Here is a 23469-nt window from a genome sequence, read left to right on the forward strand (position 1 = left end):
GTAGAAGCCAATTTTGAAAGCAAACTTGCTTTTATTTTCAATTTTCAAGTGGGCATTGGGGATTTAAAAAGTTGTCAGTGATGGAGAGGGGAGAGGCTACTGCAGTTTGAAAAAATGGAGGGAATTCAGTATCTCAGAAGATTTTATATATACCTGCCATTTGATTTGACTTACACAAACACATTGTGAAGGAACTGTTTTCTCTTTCTTTCACTGGGAGCTTATCACCTCTGGAATATGGGCACCCCGAAAACATTATCAGATGTCTTCTTGCTGTACTCTTAGGAAGTTAGGAAGTTGTATGACAATTTTTGTTGTACACGCAGGGAAGCAAGGTGCACTTATTAAGGCTCTAATTCTGCATTTCACTACTACTGGGCACTTCTTCGCACACATGCACACTCACGTACACTGCTGGATGGGGTATACAATGAGATGATTTGCTTAAGGTCATACAAGAAGTCTGGCACAACCTGGCATTGAACCCATTTCTCTTGAGTTCCAGTCCCAGGCTTACAGACACAAAACCATCCTTTTTCTAATGCCCCATCTTGTATTATTGATTGTAATATGTATTATTCTAAAGATCACAGGATTTGCATTTTCAAGATGCATGTCTTTAGTTAAACTTTGTTGTATTTGATTCATTCTCTGCAACAGCGTTGAGGCTTGTTCTTCACTGGTAATAGTTTCCTGAAAATATGTTTTGGAACGCTGACCAAGACCTTAACATTTCAGTTTTGGGCTTGAATTGTAACTAAGGTCAGAGGTCATATGTTTGCTTAAAACTTTTTGTGGTAATATTTGAGACATGGCCATCTCATTTCTGATGACCTTGCGCACTGAATGGGTACTGATGCAAGTGTCTCTTGTCAGTCTGAAATGTGTTTATACTTACGATTTCCAAGGAACATACATCTCATTTAACAGCAAAAAGTGTAGCTCATTTTAAGCCAGGACACAACCTGCATTGATTCCCTTGGCTATGCATGGTACAAAGAATCAATGTAGGATGTGAGAAATGGTCTGAAGTGTTTTCTGTTATGGAGGGTGGGGAGGCAGCATCAGCCAATCTATTGTGGTTACCTTCATCACAGACGAGAACACAAGGTGGCCTCAAATGCTGTGCAGTGTGGAAAAGTGTTTTAATTTAAGCTGGTATGGATGTACCAGCAAAACCTTTCAAGTGTAGATGTACCTTATATCAATAAAAATGCCTAGCTGGCATAACTCCCACAATAAGAGATCAGCAAAAGCACCTTTTTACTTGTGTAATAACATCCGACTAAGGTTTTTGCTAATTGAAAGATGTCATTAAAAATCACACTAACAAGTGGTGTTAGTATATTAGCAAGCGCTTCCAGTGTGAACCTGACCTGACAGTCTTCTCTGTGTAGAGACCATCTCTTACCATATGAATGTGCAGCACCTAACACATGGGACTGATTGCAACTGAGAACTACAAGTGCTACTGTAATAAAAAACTATTAATGATCACAAACAATAAAAATAAAAGAAGAAATATCTTCATGAATATTTCCCAGTGTCAATTGTTCAGCTAATTATACCTTATCAAATTACTTTTCCTTATTAAGAGTGGTCCTTGCTGTTGTTTACATGGTGCTTATTGTTTGGTAAGGCAATACTTGTTGCGTGGCTTCCTCGTATAGTCGCCAACTTAGTGTTTGTTATGGCTGTTCTACCAGTTAGTGGGTTTGTACTTATCCATTCAACAACGGGTATAAGACTTTAGAATAGAGTGGAAGGATCTGATGTAAAGTTTAAGACATTTTTCAAATAGATGCCCTGCATCTTGATTTGAATTCTTTGTTCAGTCTAGATCATTGCTGTCCCATTTTAAAACAAAAAAATCCAACTGGGAAACGACAGTATTTATTCTTTCAAAATAAGCCGAAATCTGCAAGCAGATATGATTGCGGGGCATTTCCCAGTGGAGGAAAGTGTATTTGCCCAAGTAGCTGGTCATCAACAAAAGCAAATGAGAATAGGGTCTGGGAAAAACTGCACGCCTTGCTCTTCTTTTCCTTCCTGTGGATCTTGCTCCCATCATCCATGCTTTTGTCACCTCCATGCTGAACTATTGCAACATGCTCTTCATCAGGCCACATCTTAAATCAGTGGGGAAGCTAGGGCTGGTGCAGATGGAGTTTTGCTCTCTCTTTGTAAACAGTGTAGAGAGCGTGAGTTGTCTCTTCTCTGGGTTCTGTGCTGGTTACCAGGGAGTTCTAGTCACAGTTTTGGTTTGTAAAACCCTTGGTAGACTGAGAATGAGACTCCAGTTACTTCCCATGAAGCCCTGCTGCAGTGGCAGTCAGCTGAGGCACTTGTGCTGGATCATAGTAAATAAGTGTGGGGGGGAGGGGTGGTGATCAGGAACCAGTCCCAGGCACCCATTGGGGGGTGGTGCACAGCCATCACCACTGCTCTCCCAACTGTTGCGCCACTGCCAGCGGCCCAATTGCTACCGCTGCCTCATGCTGCTTCTTTCCAGGGTGCAGAAGTGCCTGCTTACACCTCTGCTGGTTCCCCCCAATATAGTATCAGTATAGTATTAATATTAATATTAGTATAGTATAGTGCGTTCTTCAAAGGGTTCCAGGGCTTTAGAATGCCCTGTAGCCACTGGGTGGGTGGATTCCTTTCCAAGCCAGGATCCATAGGGTGGCATGTTTAATTGTGTACTGCAGCATGGGAGAAGGGGCAAACTGACTATTACATTTTTGCTTTGGTAATTCTAAATAATTAGCCTGTGACTATATACTGCTGCTTCATAATCTAAAGGAAGTAAATGATCTTTCCAGATGCGTGCTATTCAATCAGATGGGTACCAACCCCTGAGGGGAATCAAACAGGCTGTCCACTGGGAGTACTCAGCCCCTGCAAAAAAAGTCTACTTATCCCACGTTGCACACCAAATGTAATGGATGCTTCTGGAGTTCAGCACATCATGCTGAAATCTCCACGTATATCCCATTACTTGCAGAGAGTAGAAAGCTATTTATCTTTTTCCAGTGCTCTTATCTGGGGAATGGCTAGTTCCTTTATCACGTCCCTATTTAACCTCACTAGCAAGGGATACAAAAATAATGTGGTTTTTTTTTTGTTTTGTTTTGTTTTGTTTTTTCTTTTTTCTCCCAGGCTGTCAGCGCTCCATAGGCCTCTCCAATGGAAAAGCCAAAGTGTGCAGTTACAGTGGGTGGTATTACTGCAGCACCTGCCATGTGGATGACAGCTTTCTAATACCTGCACGGCTAGTACATAACTGGGACACTTCAAAATACAAGGTAATCTCCATAGGGGTTGGGTGAGACCAAGTAAGCTGGATGCAGTGTAATAAAAACAGAAGCAATACTGCAGGACAAGAAATGATGTACAGTAAATTCATATTTGTTCCTTCAACCACATTCATCTATCCCAAACATGTGGCTTACCTACAAATCTGTTACTTCTCAACAGCATCTTTTCAGGTCTGCAGCAGCCACATCATGCCTTTGCATCCTTGTTTAAGCCTCAAGACATCTCCTTGTGGGAGGTGCCATGCTTTTCATTTTGGCTGATCCACTTCCAGTACCACTTCTCTAGTCCATGTGTTGTACCATCTCTCTTGATCTTCATCTTCATAGCCCTCAAATTCTGGCAAGCTCTGACATTGTCTCTTCCTCCTTAGCTCACTGAAAGAACTGGTGGATCCCATGATAACACCCTTGGATATTTGGAATTAAACTTCCTTGTAGGGATTGGGCACAAAGTTTATGGAGTGCACTCCCCTGGAAGGCAGAATGATCCCAGTTTGTGACTGCCTTTTGAGCACAGTGGACTCGGTCTCTTAGCACAGGCCTTCTCGTTACATCATGAGGATTGGACTGCAAGACTTCATCAAATACAAGCAGTAGAAATAATTCAAGAAAAGAATCCCATGTTCACTCATTGTATGAGGATGAGATGGAAAATAAAGAATGGTCTTATAGACAGAATTTTAGCTCAAACTGTTTTAACCCCATGGCACCCTGGGTGTGCTGATTGGTATACAAATATGAATGAAGGGCTATAGAGAGAGAATAATGTTAGTAGCCATTTAATGCATCTTGGGATCTTTCACAAAGGGCATAAAAATTGTGCATAGAACACACATTTTTATTAGTCTTTTTTTCATGGGGTTAACTGTGTTTTGCTATTGCAGGGAGAGTATGCTGAAACAATAACAAACCTATAAGAAATCAAGACCATACTAAAGCTTCAAACATAAGTCATCGCCAGGAATGGCTGTTTGATGTTTTGTGTCTGTAAATATTATTAATATCTGTTGTTTGAAAAAAAAAAAATAGCCAGTAAGTGCTCTATCAGAGGAAAAGCAGGCTCTCTCAAAGAGGAAAATTTGTCAAAAGAGAGATTATTAAAAGGAAACCAGAGTCTGCCCTCAGAAAAATGAAAGTCCTCTGCCAAGTAATATAAGATTTTTCAGAAGTTAATGAACTTCTTGCATAAAGCAGCGAAGAGTTTGTCTTCCGGAGAAGCCAGCTCTAAATATTAGAGTTTTCTCTGGATGCCACTCTCGGGTACCTACTATTTGCCTAAGCAGGGTTAGGAGAAGAGGCACTGGTATGGGTTAAATGATGATAAAATAGGCAGACATCATATCAGTGAGACTACAGAAGAAAGTGGATTTTTAAATCAGAATTTAAAAACTATACCTGGTTCCGAATGGTTTGGTTATAGGAGGAAAGAAAGTGCCCCAGTTCTTTGAACACGCATAAGGACAGGTCTCTTAGGCTTTTATTTAAAATCAAATTCATTCTAATTATAACAGCAAGAAATTAACAATTTGTACTTTGCACTTTGCAAAAGGGCAGTACAGGCACAAATTCTCACTTGGATGAGGGCAGTGCCAAGATTAGGTCCTCCCAACCTCCCTCTGTCTGAACACCTCACAAACATTAATGTATCTGTATATGCCCCTCCAGCATAGAGAACTATCATCATCCTCAATTCACAGAGAGTGACCTGAGAGATGGAGATTGTGTCACTTGGTCAGGGTCATGTAGAAAGCCTGTGGTAGAGCTGAAAATCAGATCTAAATCTTCTGAGTCCCAGCCTAGTCCCTTAACCCTAAGATCATTCTTCATCCCACCACACTTGTTCTTTTGATAGTTAAGACTAAAGAACTGTCCAGTTCCTGTGTTTTATTTCTTGCTGCTTTTATTTTAATAGAACTTCCTAGCATTTCTAATAACATTTTGGAGAGGGGTGTTCTAGGCAGGGTTGGTAGCACCATCCATTATTGAGGTTGTCTAACCCTTGTCCTTGTGAGACCCTGTTTTCAGTTGCTTTATAATTTTGCCAGGCTTAAACGTTTTGAGGTAGAATTTTATGTAGCTAGAGGTCTGCTTGTCGGAGCCCTTAGTTCTGACCGGACTGGGCATGTTACATCTCCAAAGAGTGACTGATCATGCTTCTTTGGGCTGTCAGTACAGGGACAAGTGGACTTTCCAGTAATCCCTGCAGCCAGGTGCTTGGGCTGGCATTAGGATGGAAAGCAGGTGGCTCCTTGCCTCTGTGCTCTGTGACCCCTTCCTGCTGACACCCAGGCAGAGAGGAGCAATAAGCCATCTGGTTCAAATGCAGAGATGGAAGCCTGACTGAGATAATGTGATGATGATGAGCACCATGGGAGATGGGGGGAAAGGAGGAAACACATAGCTATTTCCAGAGTGGGGTTTGAACAGTGTGTAGTAGGTCAGGGATGAGGCTCCATATTGAATACTGACGAGAAAATAGAATAGTGGATAACTGCACTTTCAATAAGTATTGTCCCTTTTGTGCACACTGGCCTTATGGGAAAAAATTGTGACCATGTTGTAGCATAGTTGCCCCGGTAGCCTTAATTCTGGCATTTCATACCTATTGTGTGTGTCCTCCTAGTTCCAGACCAGTGTTGTCATGGGCGTGTGTGGGCTGATGAATCTGTCCTTTGAAACAAAATAAAATAGTGCCTCTTATTCATTCCTGTATCTTCCCTGAGGCAACAGGCAAACAGTTAGGGTGCGTCCTAGTATTTCAACACTGATTCACAGTGAGAGAAAGTTCTCCAGAATAATAGCCCTTGGGGAGGCTGACATTCAGTTTTGTGGCGGAGAAAACTCTGGAAACCCTGTTGAGTTCTGCTTTCCATTCCTTGGCTGTCTCAAAGTCAGGACTATGTGCTCACACATGAATAGGTCCTGATTTAACAAAGTACGTAAGCAATTGCTTGAGCTCTGTATTGATCTAAGTCAAAATTTATGCTGATAGTCCTGTATATGGGAAACTCCCAGTTTCTAATCTTAGTTGTGATGCTAAGTGTTCACAAGGCATTCAGTGGACTGCTGAATATTTGACTCAGTTGACCTATTAGTAAAAGAAAAAAAGAATATTTATGTTGGATACTATAGCTCTCAGGGGCTATTGGAGGGTAAATTGTTTAATGTGCGTACAAGCAGTTTAAATTGAAGATGGCTGTATTACTTTCTCTTGGGTGTAACTCGGCCCTTTCAACAAAACAAAATAAATGTATACCATAAAAGTCTTTAGTGATTTAAATGTATTTATTTAAACATTTAAATGTTACAGACATCTAGGATCTGTTCTATTTTGTTTTTATGCAGACTTCCTCTGTTGTTACTTAAACAGTGCATTATCTATTTCTCTGTTCAGATAGTACAATTTTTTGCATATGCATTTAAAAAAGGGGGGGACTCGCAAAGACTGAGAAATGAGTGGGATGTTTAATACAGCTTTTGAACCGTTTATGTCATTGGAATAGTGACCTTTAATTCATCTTACAGTATCTCTTAGGTTTAAAAATATGTATCATAGTATCTACTTAATTGCTAGCATGCAGCCAGTACTTGGTATTATTTATGATATTTTTGTTAACAGAGAGGTTATTCATTCTAAAAGGTTACATTTGGTGTTAGCTCCCACTGTTACTAGTTAGCAGATTCTTCCCCTGACCTGTTCATAGTACCATAAACTGGTACTCTTATAAGGTCAGATTTTGCTTTGTCCATCTCACATCCTGTATTGCCTTAAGGGGAAGAGCTTTAGGTCTCAGAAAACTGTGATTTGCTCCCTCTTCTTCTGTTGACCTGATAAAAGGTAGACTCATTAGATTAATTCTTTGGTGCTCTGGCTCAATGAAACACTAATCATTATCACGATTTTTTTTAATGCCAGAAGTAGTTTTAATTATTATTTTATTTAGCTGTGGTTCAGATTGTTCTCACTCTCGCTCTGTCAAGCCCAACTCCAGTTGTGTGTTTGTGAGTTGACTTCAAAAGGAGCTGAATTGGAAATTTAGTATTTCTGTAATTCCCTCTGTCAGTTTTATCCTTCTTGAATGGCTACATCCCCTGAAGCATGTGTGTTGAGATATGTGCACACAAACATTATAAGCACTTGGAGGGAAGAAAGGGCCCTTTGAAGGAATTGGTTGATGCACATAATGTTTTGACATGGCAAAAGATCTATTGAAATAAATCCCGTGGCAGATTACTGTCCTCAGTAGAGGACTCCCTGCTGTTGAACACAACGCTGTGTATGATCTTTGTCAATAGATGAAGTATTAGGAGTGTGTATGTCTATGAAAATAACTGTTGTTTGTACAGATAGGAAAGTAATCCTTGAAATTTACTTGGACCTGCTTGGCAAAGTAAGAGTTGGCTATCAGTAGATGAAAACAGTGAGATCTCTCTTGAGCTCTGCCATCACCACTGGTCAGTAACAGAAATTCCTACTGAGGGTTTTGGATGCCAAGAATGATTTAAAATGGCTGCAGGGAAAAGGAAATGGTCCATTTAGAAAAAGGGGCAGAAAGAAAGCAACTGCTAAGCTGCGTGCTTCATTTTTCAGGTGTCAAAGCAAGCCAAAGAGTTCCTGGAGTATGTGTACGAGGAGCCATTGATTGACATCCAGCAAGAAAATCCCATGTTGTACAAGCATGTTGAGCCACTGGCAACTGTAGTCCGACTGAGACAGCAGCTGAAATCTCTCAGAGCCTATTTGTTCAGCTGCAGAGCAGCAGTGGCCGAAGACCTGCGTAGGAGGTAAGAACCAAGGACACCATGCAGCACAAGAATCCTGTTTTCTCGTCTCCACATGTTCAACCTTTGCCTCCCCTCCTTAGTTCCCATGATTCCGTTCTTAAGGCATTACCAACTGTGAAAGGTGGCTGCACTGTAGTTTTCAGCAGAGGCTTCCCTATGCATCTGGGAGCAGTTGTCTACTGCCATAGGAAAGCCTATCACAGTGATTTGTATAAGCTTATTAAGGTTTTATTGCATAAGTTTATTTATTGCTGCTGCTCCTAGAGTGTCTGAATCAGAAAATGCATAGTTATCTCAGGACATCCCTGCAAGAATAAAAATTGCATAGTTTGGGTGCTGTCTGTTTTCCTTCTCCTGTTCTTTTCCCCTCAACATAAAATGGCTACACCACAATCCTTTTATCAAAGCAAACTCCATTTGAAAACAGTGCATCTTAGTCCACTAGCTGTTGATGACCTCAAACCAACTATAAACAGCTGCTCCTCTTAAATAGCAGCAACTTGATCTTTTAAAGGCTAAGTTGTTTTTTACCTTGGATCTGCTAAGAACTGAGGTGGAAGTCGCTCTTCAGTTCCCCTATTTCTCTTCTGTGAGCTGAGTGCATTCAAGCAAACACAGCTGACTTGTAGAAGCATACATGTCTCTTAAGCATTCAGATTTGCTAATAAGACAAATCTCTGTCACTTTTAGTTAAAAAAGGTACTACTTTGGACTGTTCAAATTTCAGAGAGCAAGAATGCCATGTAAAGGACTGTCCACTCCCTGTATTTTGAGTATGCATTTTAGAGAGGCAGTGGTGGTAGTGAGCTTAATTCTTTGAAGGGAAAGTGGGGGTCTGGATTGGCTACTTCATCCCAGCAGTAGGAGAAAGGTGATGTTTGCTATTCAAGAGAGAACTTATGTCATCTCCTTGAATAGTTGCTGCAGGTACAGCTAAGTCAAGATGGCTATGGTGGCAAGGTTCTTAAAAGCAATAGTGCAGCTCCATGTATTCAACCCACAGGGTATTATTATATGTGAGTGTTGGAACGGAGCAGTGATGCACACATTTCCTATAAAACTTTAAGGGACACACATACAGCATTTTCAAACTTAGAATGCTTTTCTGTCTCTTCAGTGGGCTGTATTATCCTTCTAGAGATTCTTCTTCTGTGCAGTTATAACAACTCTTTTATTTTATTCCTTTCATAGAAAATAAAACCAAAAGAACAGTAGTTATAGAGGTTGCCATTCAGAAAAGTGGCTGAAAAGAAATTATGGCTTTTGATTAATACTGGAGAAGAGAATGCTCTGATTAAAAAAGAGAAGAGGAGGCAGCAAAGACTGAAGGAAGTCAATGAAGAGAGTGAAAGAAAAGAGATCAAAGGAGAATTGAACAGAGAGAGGCAGTGGGGCAAAGGGGAAAGAGCAGAGACTGCAGGAGATACTGAGATCCAGAGATGCTGGGAAAGGGTCCCCAGGAAGTAAAGAGGCCTATAAGGATTGAGAACAAAGGAAAAACCTGACAGAATGAGAATAAAGAGAACCTACCTAGGGGCCAAAAGGGGAACATTGCAGAAAAAGAGGAGGCTGAGACGAGTAGCATGGAATTAGGCAGCAAATATGGGAGAGGTGTCAGGCTTTAGAAGAAAAGAGAGGACAAAAGAATGTCGTAGAAGTATTATAGCTATAAGTAATCAAAGGGCATAGACAGCTGAAACATTTATAACAAATTAAAAAGGAGGGGGGACTTGCTACCCATGAACACACGTGTTTTGTAACTGTTTCCCAGGCCTGTACCATCCTGTGGTGCAAGTAGAAGCTAAAACGCAATAATTTAACATCTTCACTCTGGGATAAATTCACTGTGGCTTAGCGCCCACTTACTGTGGGTTAAGAACCAACACATGAAACAATTGCTGTGTGTGAAGTTAATCCACTATGAGTTCCTCCACTCTTTTTTTTAATTTAGTATGTTTATCTTGACATATCCCAAATAAGTAAATTGTAAGCAACATTCCAATTGGTTAAATAGAAGAGGAAGGATATATCTCCTTTCTAGTCCATGTGCATCTGCTAGTTTTGTACCAAGATGCATCTGAAGGTTCTTTTTTTTTCTCCCCTTATAAATTGCCCAGAAGCTTTGGGATTAAAGCAAAGATGGCATTGAAGAGCTGCTAATGGATACTCTGTTTTCTTAACATTCCTGACAGCGTAAACCCAAGCTATGCTTGTTCTTGTGTTTGCTGCTCTTCATCTTGGGGGAATGTGCGTCCAGTGTGGTAGGAAAATGAGGCAGATAAAAAAAACCCTTCTAAAGCCTAAAGTGTAGTTAGCTGGATAACATATGCTATTGAAAATCTCCACCAGAGTTGAGTGACTTTTGGCATCTTTCTGGTCACTGGCAACCACCTCTAAGGGCAATGACACAGAGAAGAAAGCCATACCCCTCCGCTGAAGGGGTTCCAATATCTTTCATAGTGTGAAAACCTTGAATCTCAGCATAACACCTTTGCAAAGTCGATATTAAGAACAAAAAGTCATCAAATGGACAAGTTACAAGACAAACTGGAATTTAAACAGCAGCATACGTTAGTGCTACTAAATTTAGTACTGTTTCCTAGTTAGAAATGTAAAGGATGGGGAAGGAATCCAGAATGCAGTGTTATCTCTCTGTCCTAAAGGTATTCTTTTTCAGCTTGGTCTTCACCTTAATATATGAATGACTATTAATCACTAGGAAGTGAACATAGCATCTTGAAGGCCTGTCAAACCCATATAAACAAACTGAAATGAACTGTTAATATTGCTGTCTACAGGGAACTAAAAACAGACTGATTAATTGTGTTGGCACCTTGCTGCTTTTTCGGACACTGATAGCCTGCCTTATTTGGGAAAAGCAGATTGGCCTGCAGGGTTTTTTATTAATATTATTCTCATGATCATCCTCTTTAAATCTATACCTTGCTCTTGAACCCAGATCACAAAACTAAGATGGCAATTAATTTGGGAGTTCTTGGTGTCCTTTAGGACGACTAAAATGTTTACAGTGCTTTACAAGTTGCTATTTCTGAAGAATACCAGATGGCTATAAACCAGGTTAGCTCAGGATCTAGTTGACTTAAATGTGGAAACATTATTTATAATGGTGATGTACATAGGCACTTTGCAAACTTTGTTAAAACTTAGCACCCAGTAGAGAATTTGGGACTGATCCACTTTATAAACTTTAAAGAGGTGAGGACTGAAAAATGTAAGAATAGCTTTAAAAAAATCTCAAGAGCTAGTGACTAATGTTTCACCATATTAGAAGCCTGTAATACCTTGTAGCCCAGAAGAGCTCCAGTTCAGTTGTTTATTTTGCTGGTCTATCATTGTCTACATGAGTAATGACAATTTCTGGGTACTCATTTCATGCTGTTTTTAAATTTGGAAGGGAAGATCAAACAAAGAAAAAGCAGTTTGGCTAGGGACCATAGGGACATCCTCAACTGAGGTAAATCAGCACGGTTTAATTGAGCTTAAATCAGCAGAGGACCCATTATCAACTTCTCTGTTTGATGAGGAGTATTGTTACAACTAGTTTGCTGTAACTGTCACCTCCAGATTAGAAACAACCTAATTTTTTCCCAGTAACTGAACAGTTTACCTATTTATGGTTGTTTTAAACTGTTCAGCTTTGTAAACTTTTAGGCTAAAATGCAGATCTTAGAGTTTAGCAATTTTTAAATTCTCAGTTTTACATTCATAGTGTTAATCTAAACTCCGGACTAGAAGATAGAAGCATTTAAGAGAGGAAGCCAATTGATACATTTCTGCAACAATAACCTTCCTAAATTAGAGAGGAAAAACAAAACAAAACATATTCCTTATGTTTCCTACTCTGACCTTAGATCATACAGTGCTCAGAAGTGAGGAGGGAACAGGGGAAGGAAACTGCATGTAGGCATGCTTTGCTTTGCCTGTATCATTTGTTTTTTGGTGTAGATAAAATAGAGAGAGGTTTATGTTTACAATCTTTACTGAAGTTTAGGTGTCTGAAGAAATTAGTTGGCCATGCTCACAGGGTTGGAGTTTTGGGTGCTTAAGCACTAGTACTGAGAGGGCATTGGGCAGCTGTGCTGTTAAGTTCCTGTCTCAAGAACAGATGTGGAACTTGTGCCTAGGAAATGTACCAAAGAGGCCAAGAAAAAAAGATAGTGCTGGAGCTTACTTGGAACAAGGGAAGATTTTGATTATACAGACCCAGTGTGTGGGAACCCAAATGTAAAACCCAAATGAATGTTCTGCTGGGGAAGTTCCACCTGGCCTGTATGACAGTTTCCATTTAAAGAACCGATATCTTGAAAAGAAACTTCCACAAAATTCTGTTATTCAGAAGGCAACAAAATTCTCTGGTTCACATAGCATCTATTGGTAATTAAGCCATGCCTGGGAAATGTAATCTGTACCTCCTGTCAAATAGATTAGTAATATTAGGCATCTAACCATGACTTAGCCTTGATTCTTCGATTTAAGATAGATTGCTTTGGGAATACTGTATCTTGATTCCCAACTGCATTTCCATTAGCCATGAGTATTGTTTGAAATATTAGTTCTACCCATATTCACCCTAATGAGATCACTTTGGGGTCTGCTTGCAGCAAACATCAAGGTCTCATTGATCTTCATTTAATTTTAAGATGGTTAGAAGTCTAAACAGAAGAGAGGTGGTGCTATTAACTTGTAAATTGAAGCCATCTGTCCCAAAGTAATTCTCTGCGTTCTGTACTTAATATCATTGACACTTAGTTTCCTATTTTGAGCTACGATAATTAGTAAATTTCATACTGTTTTCATGATCTTACTTGTACTAGCTACCTAGAAGTGGAGTTTATGACCTCCTACACTTCAGAGTTTTTACCACTTTGAGTTCTGACTCAGGATTTCTGCTAAATGCCTGATCATTTTTTTTTTTATTAGTCTACCCTTGAATATTCAGTTTTATGGAACTTAATAATAAGCATATACTGTGCTTTCCTTGTTTAAAGATCTTTTGAAATAAGTCTAACCTTCATTTAAGGAATCCAGGGAATGAGTGCTGGCAGTTTATAATTAGATGAAGTACTCAGTTGTTAGATGTGAAGGCATTTATTATCACTAGAGTTGCCACTTGGAGCACTGCAAAAAAAACAACCAAACAAACTAAACATGATACTGGCTTAAAAACTGTGAGCTTTTAAAACCATAAATGAGGACTGGTATTTGCTTTTTGGCTTCTGAGGGTTCTGATTTCAATTTTAAGGCATTTTTTCTCAGTAACTTTTGTTTTTAAAATTGAAACTGAGATTTTTCTCCAATAACATGATCCCTGGAGCCGGGATTTTAAGATAAGCACTATAGATTATGACTCAGAATAGAATGGTGAGAATTGGCAACCCCTAAAAACTCCACTGGAGAGGGTGCCTTAATGTTAACAACTTATTCTCCTAGGCAGCTGTAAGATGAAGTCTAGTGAAAGATGCAAGGGTGGGCAAAATACGGCCCACAGGCCTGTGCCTTTCCTACCATGTATGCTGCTGAGACTGTGCTGGAAGTGGGAGCAGAAGCCAGCTCCATCATGCAGGGGCTTCCCCTGGTGGTGTGCGAGTTCTGGGAGCTACGCATGTACCACAAAGAGCCCTGTGCACCAGAGGCAAGCCAGCCAGACTGCACTCCTTGCCACTGTGTGCAGCTGTGGCTGGAGCTGCGCGCCTCAGGGTGGCAGTGCCTGTGCAGGCCCCAAGGGCCCTGTCTGCTGCTGCTGCCACCGCCACCACCCAGGAGCTGTGCACTCTGGTGGGGAATGGGGGGGGGCAGGTCCCACAGCCCCCAACCTTCCCTCACCCCTAAACCTCAAACACCCACACCTTGCCCCCATAACCTTCCCACATATATGCACACACCCCACAACATACCCTACACCCCCCCACACACACAGAACACAAGAGGTAAGACTTTATTTTTACCTATTATCAAGAATGACTCGTACCCCTGGTGGTTGGGGGGGCACAGGAGCGTGGTGGCAGTAAGTGGGGAAGCTCCCGCAGTGTGCACTCATGGGGTGGGGGTAGTGGGGTGGCAAGTGCCAACCAAGGGTCGGCGGCCACCCGCAGCCGCCACCAGGAGCATCAGCAGTGGCCAGCAGGAATTGTGAACTGCTTGCAGATGCTGCCAGCAGTGCCTTTTTGTAAGAAGTGCACCGCCATGCACAGGGAGTGCATGTGCACCCACTATGAGTCGCCCCTACCTATTATGAAGTAGTATGCACAGTAACTACATTTATTGCGCAATACTGCTAGTGCATGTTTTGTGATGGTTACAGCACAGTAACCTAATAACACTGCACAGTAGCTTATTAGCACAGTTTTTGACTGACATACTACTGCACAGTGTTATAACTGTCAAATAATGAGAAGTATGTTGATGGGAGAGTGAGATCTGCAAACTAATATGCGATCATAGAAAAGGAGCAGCAAGGGAATGGCGGAGGATACCTTAAATGGTGATATATCGTTAAGTGGAGTCAGTCCTCTCGGTTTGAATTACACATGTGTTATTGCATATTAAGCAGGGTTTACATGCAATAGAATGTTTCTGTAACTCAGATGCCATATGAATTTTCACTGATACCAGTCATTGTTTGTGTACAGTCATTCATTTCTACTGGAAGAAATTTCTTCCAGAAGGAAGATAGTGGGCTGTACAGAGGTTCCTCCCGCCTCATGTATGGACAGCTTCATAGGCAAGCTCTCCAGGGGGGGCACCACCGATATGAGGGGCTCCCCTAACATACACTACAGAAACACAAATCATGACAAAAAAATCAGGCATAAAATGAACTGTTCCAAACAGGAGATTTTACCACACCTTCAACTCTCCTACGAAAGATGAACTTTCATTTCTACCTAGGAGAACTTTTTACAATATTTCCTCAATGCCTGACTGAAAGAGGTGCTTGTACCCAAACACTTGCAAATAATGAATATTTTTTTTGCAAACATCTAGTTGATCTAATAAAAGAAATCATGTCTACCATTAGTTCTGATTCCTTGTAACAGATGTTTGACTTTTAGTATATGATTTGCGAGTTTTTTTTCTGGTTCATATGGCAACATGCCCCCCCCCCCCCCGCCCCCAAAGAGTACTTCCAGGGGCAAGAGGAGGGACTCCTAGTGACAAAAGTTAAGGGACTTCTGGTCGCAAGATGGCAACCAGGGGTCCAGGCACCTGTCAAGGGGCAGGGCTACCCTTGTGGCCCTCCACAGCTTATCAAAACTCATTAAGCAGCCCTCCAGCCAAAATAATTGCCCGCACCTGATCTATCCACATGGGTACCAAATGTAACCCTTCCTAGATATTTGGCATGCATAGAAATTAATTTATGATACCCCAAATTGTTCCGGTGAAATAGGATGGCTGAAGAACAGAACACAGCATCACTGAAACCAGAATGAGATCTACTTGGCACTGTGCTAAATGTGCTCTTTCCCACACACTCTTATTCCTACAATGTAAAGCTTCCCAAGGTCATATTAGGCAGAAGAAGAAAAACCCACAGGAAATAGGAAAAATACTTTTTCTTTCTTAGTTCTCTGTTTTGCTATGATCTGGAAATGAGAGAATTGGTGTAAACCCTGTAACACCATAAAAGTCTAAACCTGGTCAAATAAGACATTGTTGGCTAAGACAGGATATAGTGGTGCCAGCTTATTTTTTCTGATTTTTTTTAGCAGCTTTCCACAGGCTTATTTTATACAAAAGGACCTGACTGTACCCACCTGCCAACGAACTTGATTTCTTTTGGTTGCAGTGTAAAAGAAGGGTTTGCTCTGCTTATCACATTTGTACTTTGGTTATAGTGTCAGGCTCAGGCAGATTAATTTGCTGTAGCTTTAGCAGAGCTGTCGGGATATTTAACCCATTGGAGAAAAATTACTCAAGCTGATGATAAACAGACTTTAAATGCAAAGAGATTACTTACTGCTAACAAAGCACCATGGCTACAAACACTGCAACTTTGTCTAAATGCAGAAAGCAAAACCTTATCAGTGATTCTATTTGCAAGAGGACACTGCAAGATAACCTTTTGTTTGCACAGATACTTACCTGATAAGATCACAGCAAGGGGATGGATGAAATATCTGACTCTATCTTGTGTCACTGTTGTAGTTCAGATTACATAGCATTATATAGAAGAAAAATCTCAAATTAAAAAATTTAGAAGGCTGCAAGAAATGCTAAATTCTTTTGTTTCTATTGGATCTGAAGTCCCTGAGGTTCTCCCCATGCTTGCATGGACTGTTTTTTATTTCTACAGCATTTTGGAGACTTTAAATCATTGTTCCCAGGAAATGGCAGTGCTGAAGGACTTGTTAGCATTGAGCTTAGTTTGTACATTGCAAACTTAACCATGACTTGTGACCTGGTTACAGCACAGCAATCCTGTGACACAGTTCTAACACCTCCATCTTGCAGCAGTGACTAGACTGAGCTATGTGTTTCCAAATTGTATAAATGTTCAGAATAAGTGTCAGTGTGCTTTTGTGGTACCATTTGCCTTTCAAGGATCCCAGGGTCATGTGCTGGGGCAGCAGGTGACCAGGTCTTTACTTTGGTGAGCCCAAGGATGTAAAGTGGTGATTCTCAACCTGTCTAGATTCAAAGTGCCCCTCATTAGATTCAGGGAACCCCTCATTAGACTTGGGGGCACCTCTCCGAAAACTCCAGCTCTTAGCTTTTGATCCTTTTTGTCTGTAGAAAAAATAATAGAATAATTCTTCAGTTGCAAAGAACCCAGACCACAGCAGGTCAGAATGTTTTTGACAGTCTGGATTCCTGTTTAAAATCTCAGGGTTTATCTTGTGAATTGCGTGTAAATGTTGCACACCTGACAGTGCTCGTATTACCCATGTTTGGTTTGTGCTAATAATGCCCGACCCCCTTTAAATTGGTCTTCCTGCAGTCTGGTTGAGAATCACTGATGTAGAATTTGCCAACTATTTCCCACCTCAGTTTATCCCTCTCCCCTTTTGAAAATCAACTGAAAATGATGCTGGATTTGAATGTTTTTGAATTGACTATATTTTTAAAAGATTCCAGTTCCTGATTGAGTACCTTTAAGACCATCTAACATGAGGAGTTGGGGTTTTTTTTTTTCCCCTTTCAAGATCATTTTATAACATGTCTTTACTGTTCTTCCTTGGAGATTGGCCAAGAATCTCTATCAAGGGAGGAAGGCAGAGTCCTGAACCTGCAAAAATCCAGACATGCTTTGACCTAGGCCAGACAAAGACCTAACTACGTATAGGAACAGGAAACAAACCCAAAGGCCTGTTGCATACACACAGAAAATAACAACTTTCACAAATGATTGTTAAATGCATCCATCTTAGCTGTTACCAAATATCATTATAGAAAGTGCCAAATTTTCAGACAGCAGTGTGATTTTTTTTTAAAGCTGATGATGGAGCTTAAACTCCGTTTAAGTGTTGATCTTGCATTTCATTCTCCCCATCCATTTTTTTCCTTCTGTTTGCATCAAGTCCTCATATAGTTGCATTTTAATAAGGATGGGTGCTCTATTTAGCAGTTTACTACATTGCACAGTCACTTACTCCCTCCCCCCCTTGCACCTTCTGGAGAGATTGACTTTTTATTCAACACCATTTAATAAGCTAAGATACTTTGAAAACAGGTTTCACAGTTCAGGAGTAAACAGTCTTCTGGTTTAAGGTTAGTGCAGACTTGCTTCAAGGTCTCCCTTCCCCAGAACTGCAGTGTGATGAAAAGTACATTTACCCCCATTCCACTCAGTTGTAGTAATTTGCTTAAAACTGCACAGTGCACTGACCCAGGCCACCAACTTTTAAGCAGTCTGCAGGCTTTATCCTCTAGTGGTTGAGTAACCTCAACTCTGGACTTTGGGAGTTGAGGATGTTCAACATATACAGTGGAATGATTATAGAACAAGAATGGTTCAAGTCATAATTTTTTCTACTGCAGGTTGTTACTGCAGGCAGGTTCAAGCCACCTGGCTCTTCATATCCAGCCTGAGTCAACAAGAAGGGATCATATAAATATAACACTGGTCTAACATTGCTTTTCAAAGCCTTTTCTTTCCTCAGTTTCCATGGTAATGGAAATAAGTACCCCTGTTGCTTGAGTGCCACTTCACTTACTCATGCCATTGTACTGCAGCTTTTGTGTGGGCACATCTACACATTCGTTAATACACTGTAGTTACTGCACATTTAGGTTAGTACTTCCTTAATGAAGTACTAACTGAATGAACAGTAACTACATTTATTATGCAATACTGCTAGTGCATGTTTTATGATGGTTACTGCACAGTAACCTAATAACACTGCGCAGTAGCTTATTAGCACAGTTATTGACTGACATGCTACTGCACAGTGTTATTAGGCTACCACACAGTAACCATCTCGTGTAGATGTGCCATGTATGCCTTGCCTAAGAGCAGGAAAGTGCTGTCAGCTTCTTTCTGTCAAGTTGAAATTGGAGGAATGGGTGATATTTATTTGGCTCTTCTGTCCAGGACTAGCCACTGCCAAATAATGAGAAGTATGTTGATGGGAAAGTGAGATCTGCAAACTAATATGCGATCATAGAAAAGGGGCAGGAGCAGCAAGGGAATGGCTGAGGATATCTTAAATGGTGATATATCGTTAAGTGGAGTCAGTCCTCTTTTTAGTTTGAATTACACATGTGTTATTGCATATTGAGCAGGGTTTACATGCAATAGGATGTTTCTCTAACTCAGATGCCGTATGAATTTTCACTGATATCAGTCATTATTTGTGTACAGACATTTATTTCTACTGAATGTCTACGGAAGATAGCTCAGTATGTGGGCTGTACAGAGGTTCCTCCAGCCCCATGTATGGACAGCTTCATAGGCAAGCTCTCCAGGGGGGCACCCCCGATGATAGGGGAGCCTCATTAATTGACAGACTGTCTTCTCCCCTAATTAGAAAGGGGCCAGGCTGTCAAGTAGCAGTTGGCAGCTGAAGAAGAGCCTCTGCACGGAGACAGGAGTGGTTAACGGCCACATAAAGACATTCAGTTTCTACCAGGAGAAGTGTTCTCCTGGTAGAAATCCAAAGTGTGCAGATAGTCAAAATTTTTCTCTTGCAGCAAAAATGGTTGCTCCAGGGGAGAAAAATAACCTGGGAACAACTAGGGGTTAATCTCAACCAGGAGAGTTTCTCCTGGTAGACTGAATGCTTTCCCCAGTCTTAACTTCTCCTGGGGACTCAGAGCAGGGCGAGGCAGGCTGCTGTGCCACAGCGAAAGGATGCCCCCACCTTGCCCCTCACTGGAACTCTAGCTGCCTCCTGCACCTTCTTCAGATGGGTGATCCTGGTCTCAGGAAGGCACAGGAGCCTTTCTCCTGACTGCATTACTCCTGATCCCCAGGAGGGGTTAAGCCAAGAGAAAGTATGCAGTCATTCAGTCTCCCACGAGAAATTCTCTGGGAGTGATTTAATCCAAGTTGTTCCTGGGTTATTTTTCTCCCAGATAAATTAATAATTTTTGGTTCAGGAGAAAAATATTGGATGTTTGTACACTGGACTTCTACCCAGGACCACAGCAAATCTCCCAGTAGAAACTGAACATCTGTACATGGCTATAGACCTCTGCTACCTACCAGGGGTTTCAGAATAAAAACTTTCAAGAACCTGAAAAGGAAAAATGTTCACTAGTCAGTTGTTTTCCTTAGGAGAAGCAGTTCTTTAAAGACTTCAGTGCATAATACAGTTCCTGGAAATACTGTGTGTATGCTCCAGAGAATAAGAAGGAATGCTTTAATAAAAGAAATTCTAGGAAGACTGAAATGTTAACTGATGCAAAATGCTGCTTAGATCTGACTTTGTCAGAAGATGGTTTTTGACAATTTTGATAATCTGTCCAGTGTGAAAATATGACAGACCAAAGTCATAGGTTTAGATTTGGTTTTCTGACTGTTTCTGCCATAACTGTCTTTTAGCTATTTTTGTACTATTTTATGATTGATGCCAGAGATATCTGAGCATGGTTCACACCTCATTTAACTGAGCCTCAAAACACCCATAGCTGTTTAGCCCACAACTGAAATACGTTTACCTCTGGCAAGGGAAATACAATAGTTTAAACCATACATTAAGACACGAAATGAAGAATCCATTATCCAACTAAGACTGTGATTAGGAATTAGGTAGACATGATTTGATTGCTTGAGCTGAAATATACTTAAAAATATACTTTCTCATTGAGAAAATTGCCATGGAGTCTATAATAGCCACAAATGGTCAAGACATTGCTTTGCAATTTACCCAGGAAAAAAAGTTACGCTGAAGTTTTGTTGTTAGCTTTGGGAAAAAGAACCCAAAAATTTCTCAAGGATTTAGGACCCAATTTCCATTCCTTGTGATGGCATTGCGTATTCAGGTCTCTCTTGTACAGTTTTGAAAATTTCAATTTTTTTAGGAAAACTAAGCAAAATTAATTTGGGTGTTTTTATTATTTCTTGGATTCATTTATGCTAGTCTTCTGGCTTCTTTTGTCCAGAGAGTGCAGTTCAGTGCAGAATCTGTCACTTCTGCTGTTTTAACTAGATCTATGTTTTATCTAATTATATTTTCCCAGCTCCATACATCTCTTCAGTGGCTTCCAATATAATGTTTAAATTATTTTGTCATCAGCCTCTGAATAGTTGTAACATATTTTTTGTATTCCCTGTGTGTTTCCAATAGCTCATTTAGTTCCATTATTGAAACCTAATATGTGAAAGAACCTTGCTTTTTACTCTGATTAATAGGCCCTACCAATAATTCTGCTTCTCTTTTGCTTTTCAGCTGCATGTTAATGAATATATTTTGGTTTTGTACTTGTTTTGCAATTTCTGCAGAACACGGCATGCATTGCAGAATGGTTCCTTTTCTGGATCTGCTTGGTTGCTTTTGACATTGTATCCCTTGCACTGGATACCTTTGTATTGTGTGACTGTTGCCTTCATGCTGATTCCAAACTAATCTAGTGTGTTATATGTTTCTCCTATAACCAGTCTTGATATGCATTTTTAATTAAACGTACTTGTAGTTTTTTTCCTGCTGCTTAATATTTTCAAGGGAGCTACACAGTTACTCTGAAAATATCCACTGCTTTTTGCAAAGTCAAGTGTATTTCTTACAACTTTTCTATAGTTATCAGTTTTATAAATAATTCTAATTCACTGATTTATTATCTGCTCAGTCACATGACTTAGCTTTATTATACAGCTTATAAGAAAAGAGTCTCACTGGTCTCACCCGACATCTTGTTTCTTGAAAGGAGAATATTCCTTTCCCAAATATGCCAGGGTAAAGATTACACCAGTGCAGTTATTTCTTGATGAAAGAGGAGTAAGCCCCTTTTACACTAGTATAACTATGCATATTGGGGCTTTTTCCATTATAACTAGCTCAGAAAAAAATACTTTCCTAAACAATGTTGTTAGACAATTTTTAGCCTAGTCTTCAACAGGTCTTTTGTTACCAAAGCCTCAAATCCATGTTAAGTGCATACTTCTATGAGTAAATTAATTGCTTGAAATGCTTCCTCTGTGTATGATGCAAGAATTTCTTCTGATCTAAATAATCATGGCCCATACTTAAACTGACTGCTGCAGAAGAGCCAAGATGCTATGTGGGAAAAGGTAAAAATAGCAGGTAAAGAATATTGGGAAGGCAGACAGTGTTTGAGGGTAACAAAACTCCAGATCCTTTCTGCCACTCAATCTAGCCTTTCAGTTGTGTAACCTTTGGGGGAGAAGATACAGCTTCCCACTGAAGACTCGTAGTTGTTGCTTGTTGGAGCTTCTCAGAGACGATATTCTTTCTCAGAGCCTAACATCCACTCACTCCTGTTTCTCGTCTTTTTCAGAATCTTCCCCAGAGAGTACCTTCTTCAGCACATCCACCTGTATTCCCTTGCAGACCTCCAGCAGGTAAGTTTCTTCGGCTGAACATACCTTTCTTCTGTTGGCCAGCTGGTTCCTTATCCTCTTGGCCAGTGGCAATAATGGCATGTCTTGCCTTGATGTTTAATCATGCTAGGGTTAGTAAGACATCCCTCTCACTCAGAACTTTGTAGATGGTCATTCAAGATTAGCGTACAGGAATATGGCAGCCTAAGAGCACAGGTTTAGCTCTTACACAGGAAAAGCTTGTGCTTCCTGAGTGAAGACAAGAGCATTGGGACCACACAAAGTCAGTCAGTCTTTATGGTATGTGCAGCTGAGAGAATGACAGGGAGCCTATAAATCTGTGTGTAGGCAAGTGTAGGCATTTGGAGCTTTCCCTATTGAAAGCCAACCTTAGATGTTGATCACCACATAGACCATCAGTACTGTTTGAATGAGGGGTTCATATGGATGCACCCGTATTTTAACTTTAACTTTCTTGCTTTTTGTTTTTTGTAACTTCAACCATAATGTTTAGTGTTAATATTTTGTTATATTCCATTCACATTGCCCAAAGGGAAATTGCTTCAAGATGTACAGTAAGCCTCAGTGGAGGTGGAAATTGGTAGTTATGGGGCTTTTTACCCCTATATTGTGAAAAGTAATATTTACTTATAGGGTAGTTCTTTCAAGTGGGAATTCATAGTTTCATAGTAGCTAGGGTCAGGAGGAACCTGAACAGATCATCTAGCCTGAGAATGAATGCTGGGTTCACAGGACCCCAGACAGGTGATCATCCAACCTTCTCCTGAATTTGCCCAAAGCGGGGGCCAGGACCACTTTCCTGGGAAGCTGGTTCCAGATTCTGGCCACCCTAACTGTAAAATATTGCCTTCTGATCTCTAACCTCAACCTGTTCTCCATCAGCTTATTACCATTGTTCTTTGTCACCCCAGGTGGTGCTGGGGAGAAAAGGGCTCTACTTATTTGCTGTTGATCTCCCCTTGATGAGTTTGTAGGCAGCCCCCAGGTTCCCCTTCAGCCTCCTCTTGCTGAGGCTGAACAGGTTCAGGTCCCTCAGTCTCTCCTCATAGGGCCTGTCCTGTTGCCCTCTCACCAAGCAGGTGGCCCTCCTCTGAACCCTCTCCAGGCTGCCCACATCCCTTTTGAAGTGCGGTGCCCAGTACTGGATGCAGTACTCCAACTGCGGCCTGAACAAAGTTGCATAGAGGGGGAGTATCACCTCTCTGGACCGGCTTGAGATGCACCTTTGGATGCATGACAAGGTATGGCTGGCTTTGCTGGCTGTGGTCTGGCATTGGCAGCTCATGTTTATCTTGGAGTCAGTAATGACTCCAAGATCCCTTTCTGCCTTTGTGCTTTCAAGAAGGGAACTCCCCAGCCTGTATGTATGCTGTGGATTCCTTC

General features: G+C 40.8%; 1 protein-coding gene across 1 annotated transcript in view; it reads left to right on the top strand.

The window, feature by feature from the left end:
- Positions 1 to 23469, top strand: part of PLEKHM3 (pleckstrin homology domain containing M3) — a 154460-nt gene that overhangs the window by 53933 nt on the left and 77058 nt on the right. The window contains exons 4-6 of the mRNA XM_019523451.1: positions 3160 to 3305; positions 7909 to 8102; positions 22023 to 22086. Of these exons, the coding sequence (XP_019378996.1) occupies positions 3160 to 3305; positions 7909 to 8102; positions 22023 to 22086 (404 nt within the window). The remainder of the gene's footprint in view (positions 1 to 3159; positions 3306 to 7908; positions 8103 to 22022; positions 22087 to 23469) is intronic.

The sequence above is a fragment of the Gavialis gangeticus genome, unplaced genomic scaffold (assembly GCF_001723915.1).
Source record: "Gavialis gangeticus isolate Ggan-Ray unplaced genomic scaffold, GavGan_comp1, whole genome shotgun sequence".
Taxonomy (NCBI): Eukaryota; Metazoa; Chordata; order Crocodylia; family Gavialidae; genus Gavialis; species Gavialis gangeticus.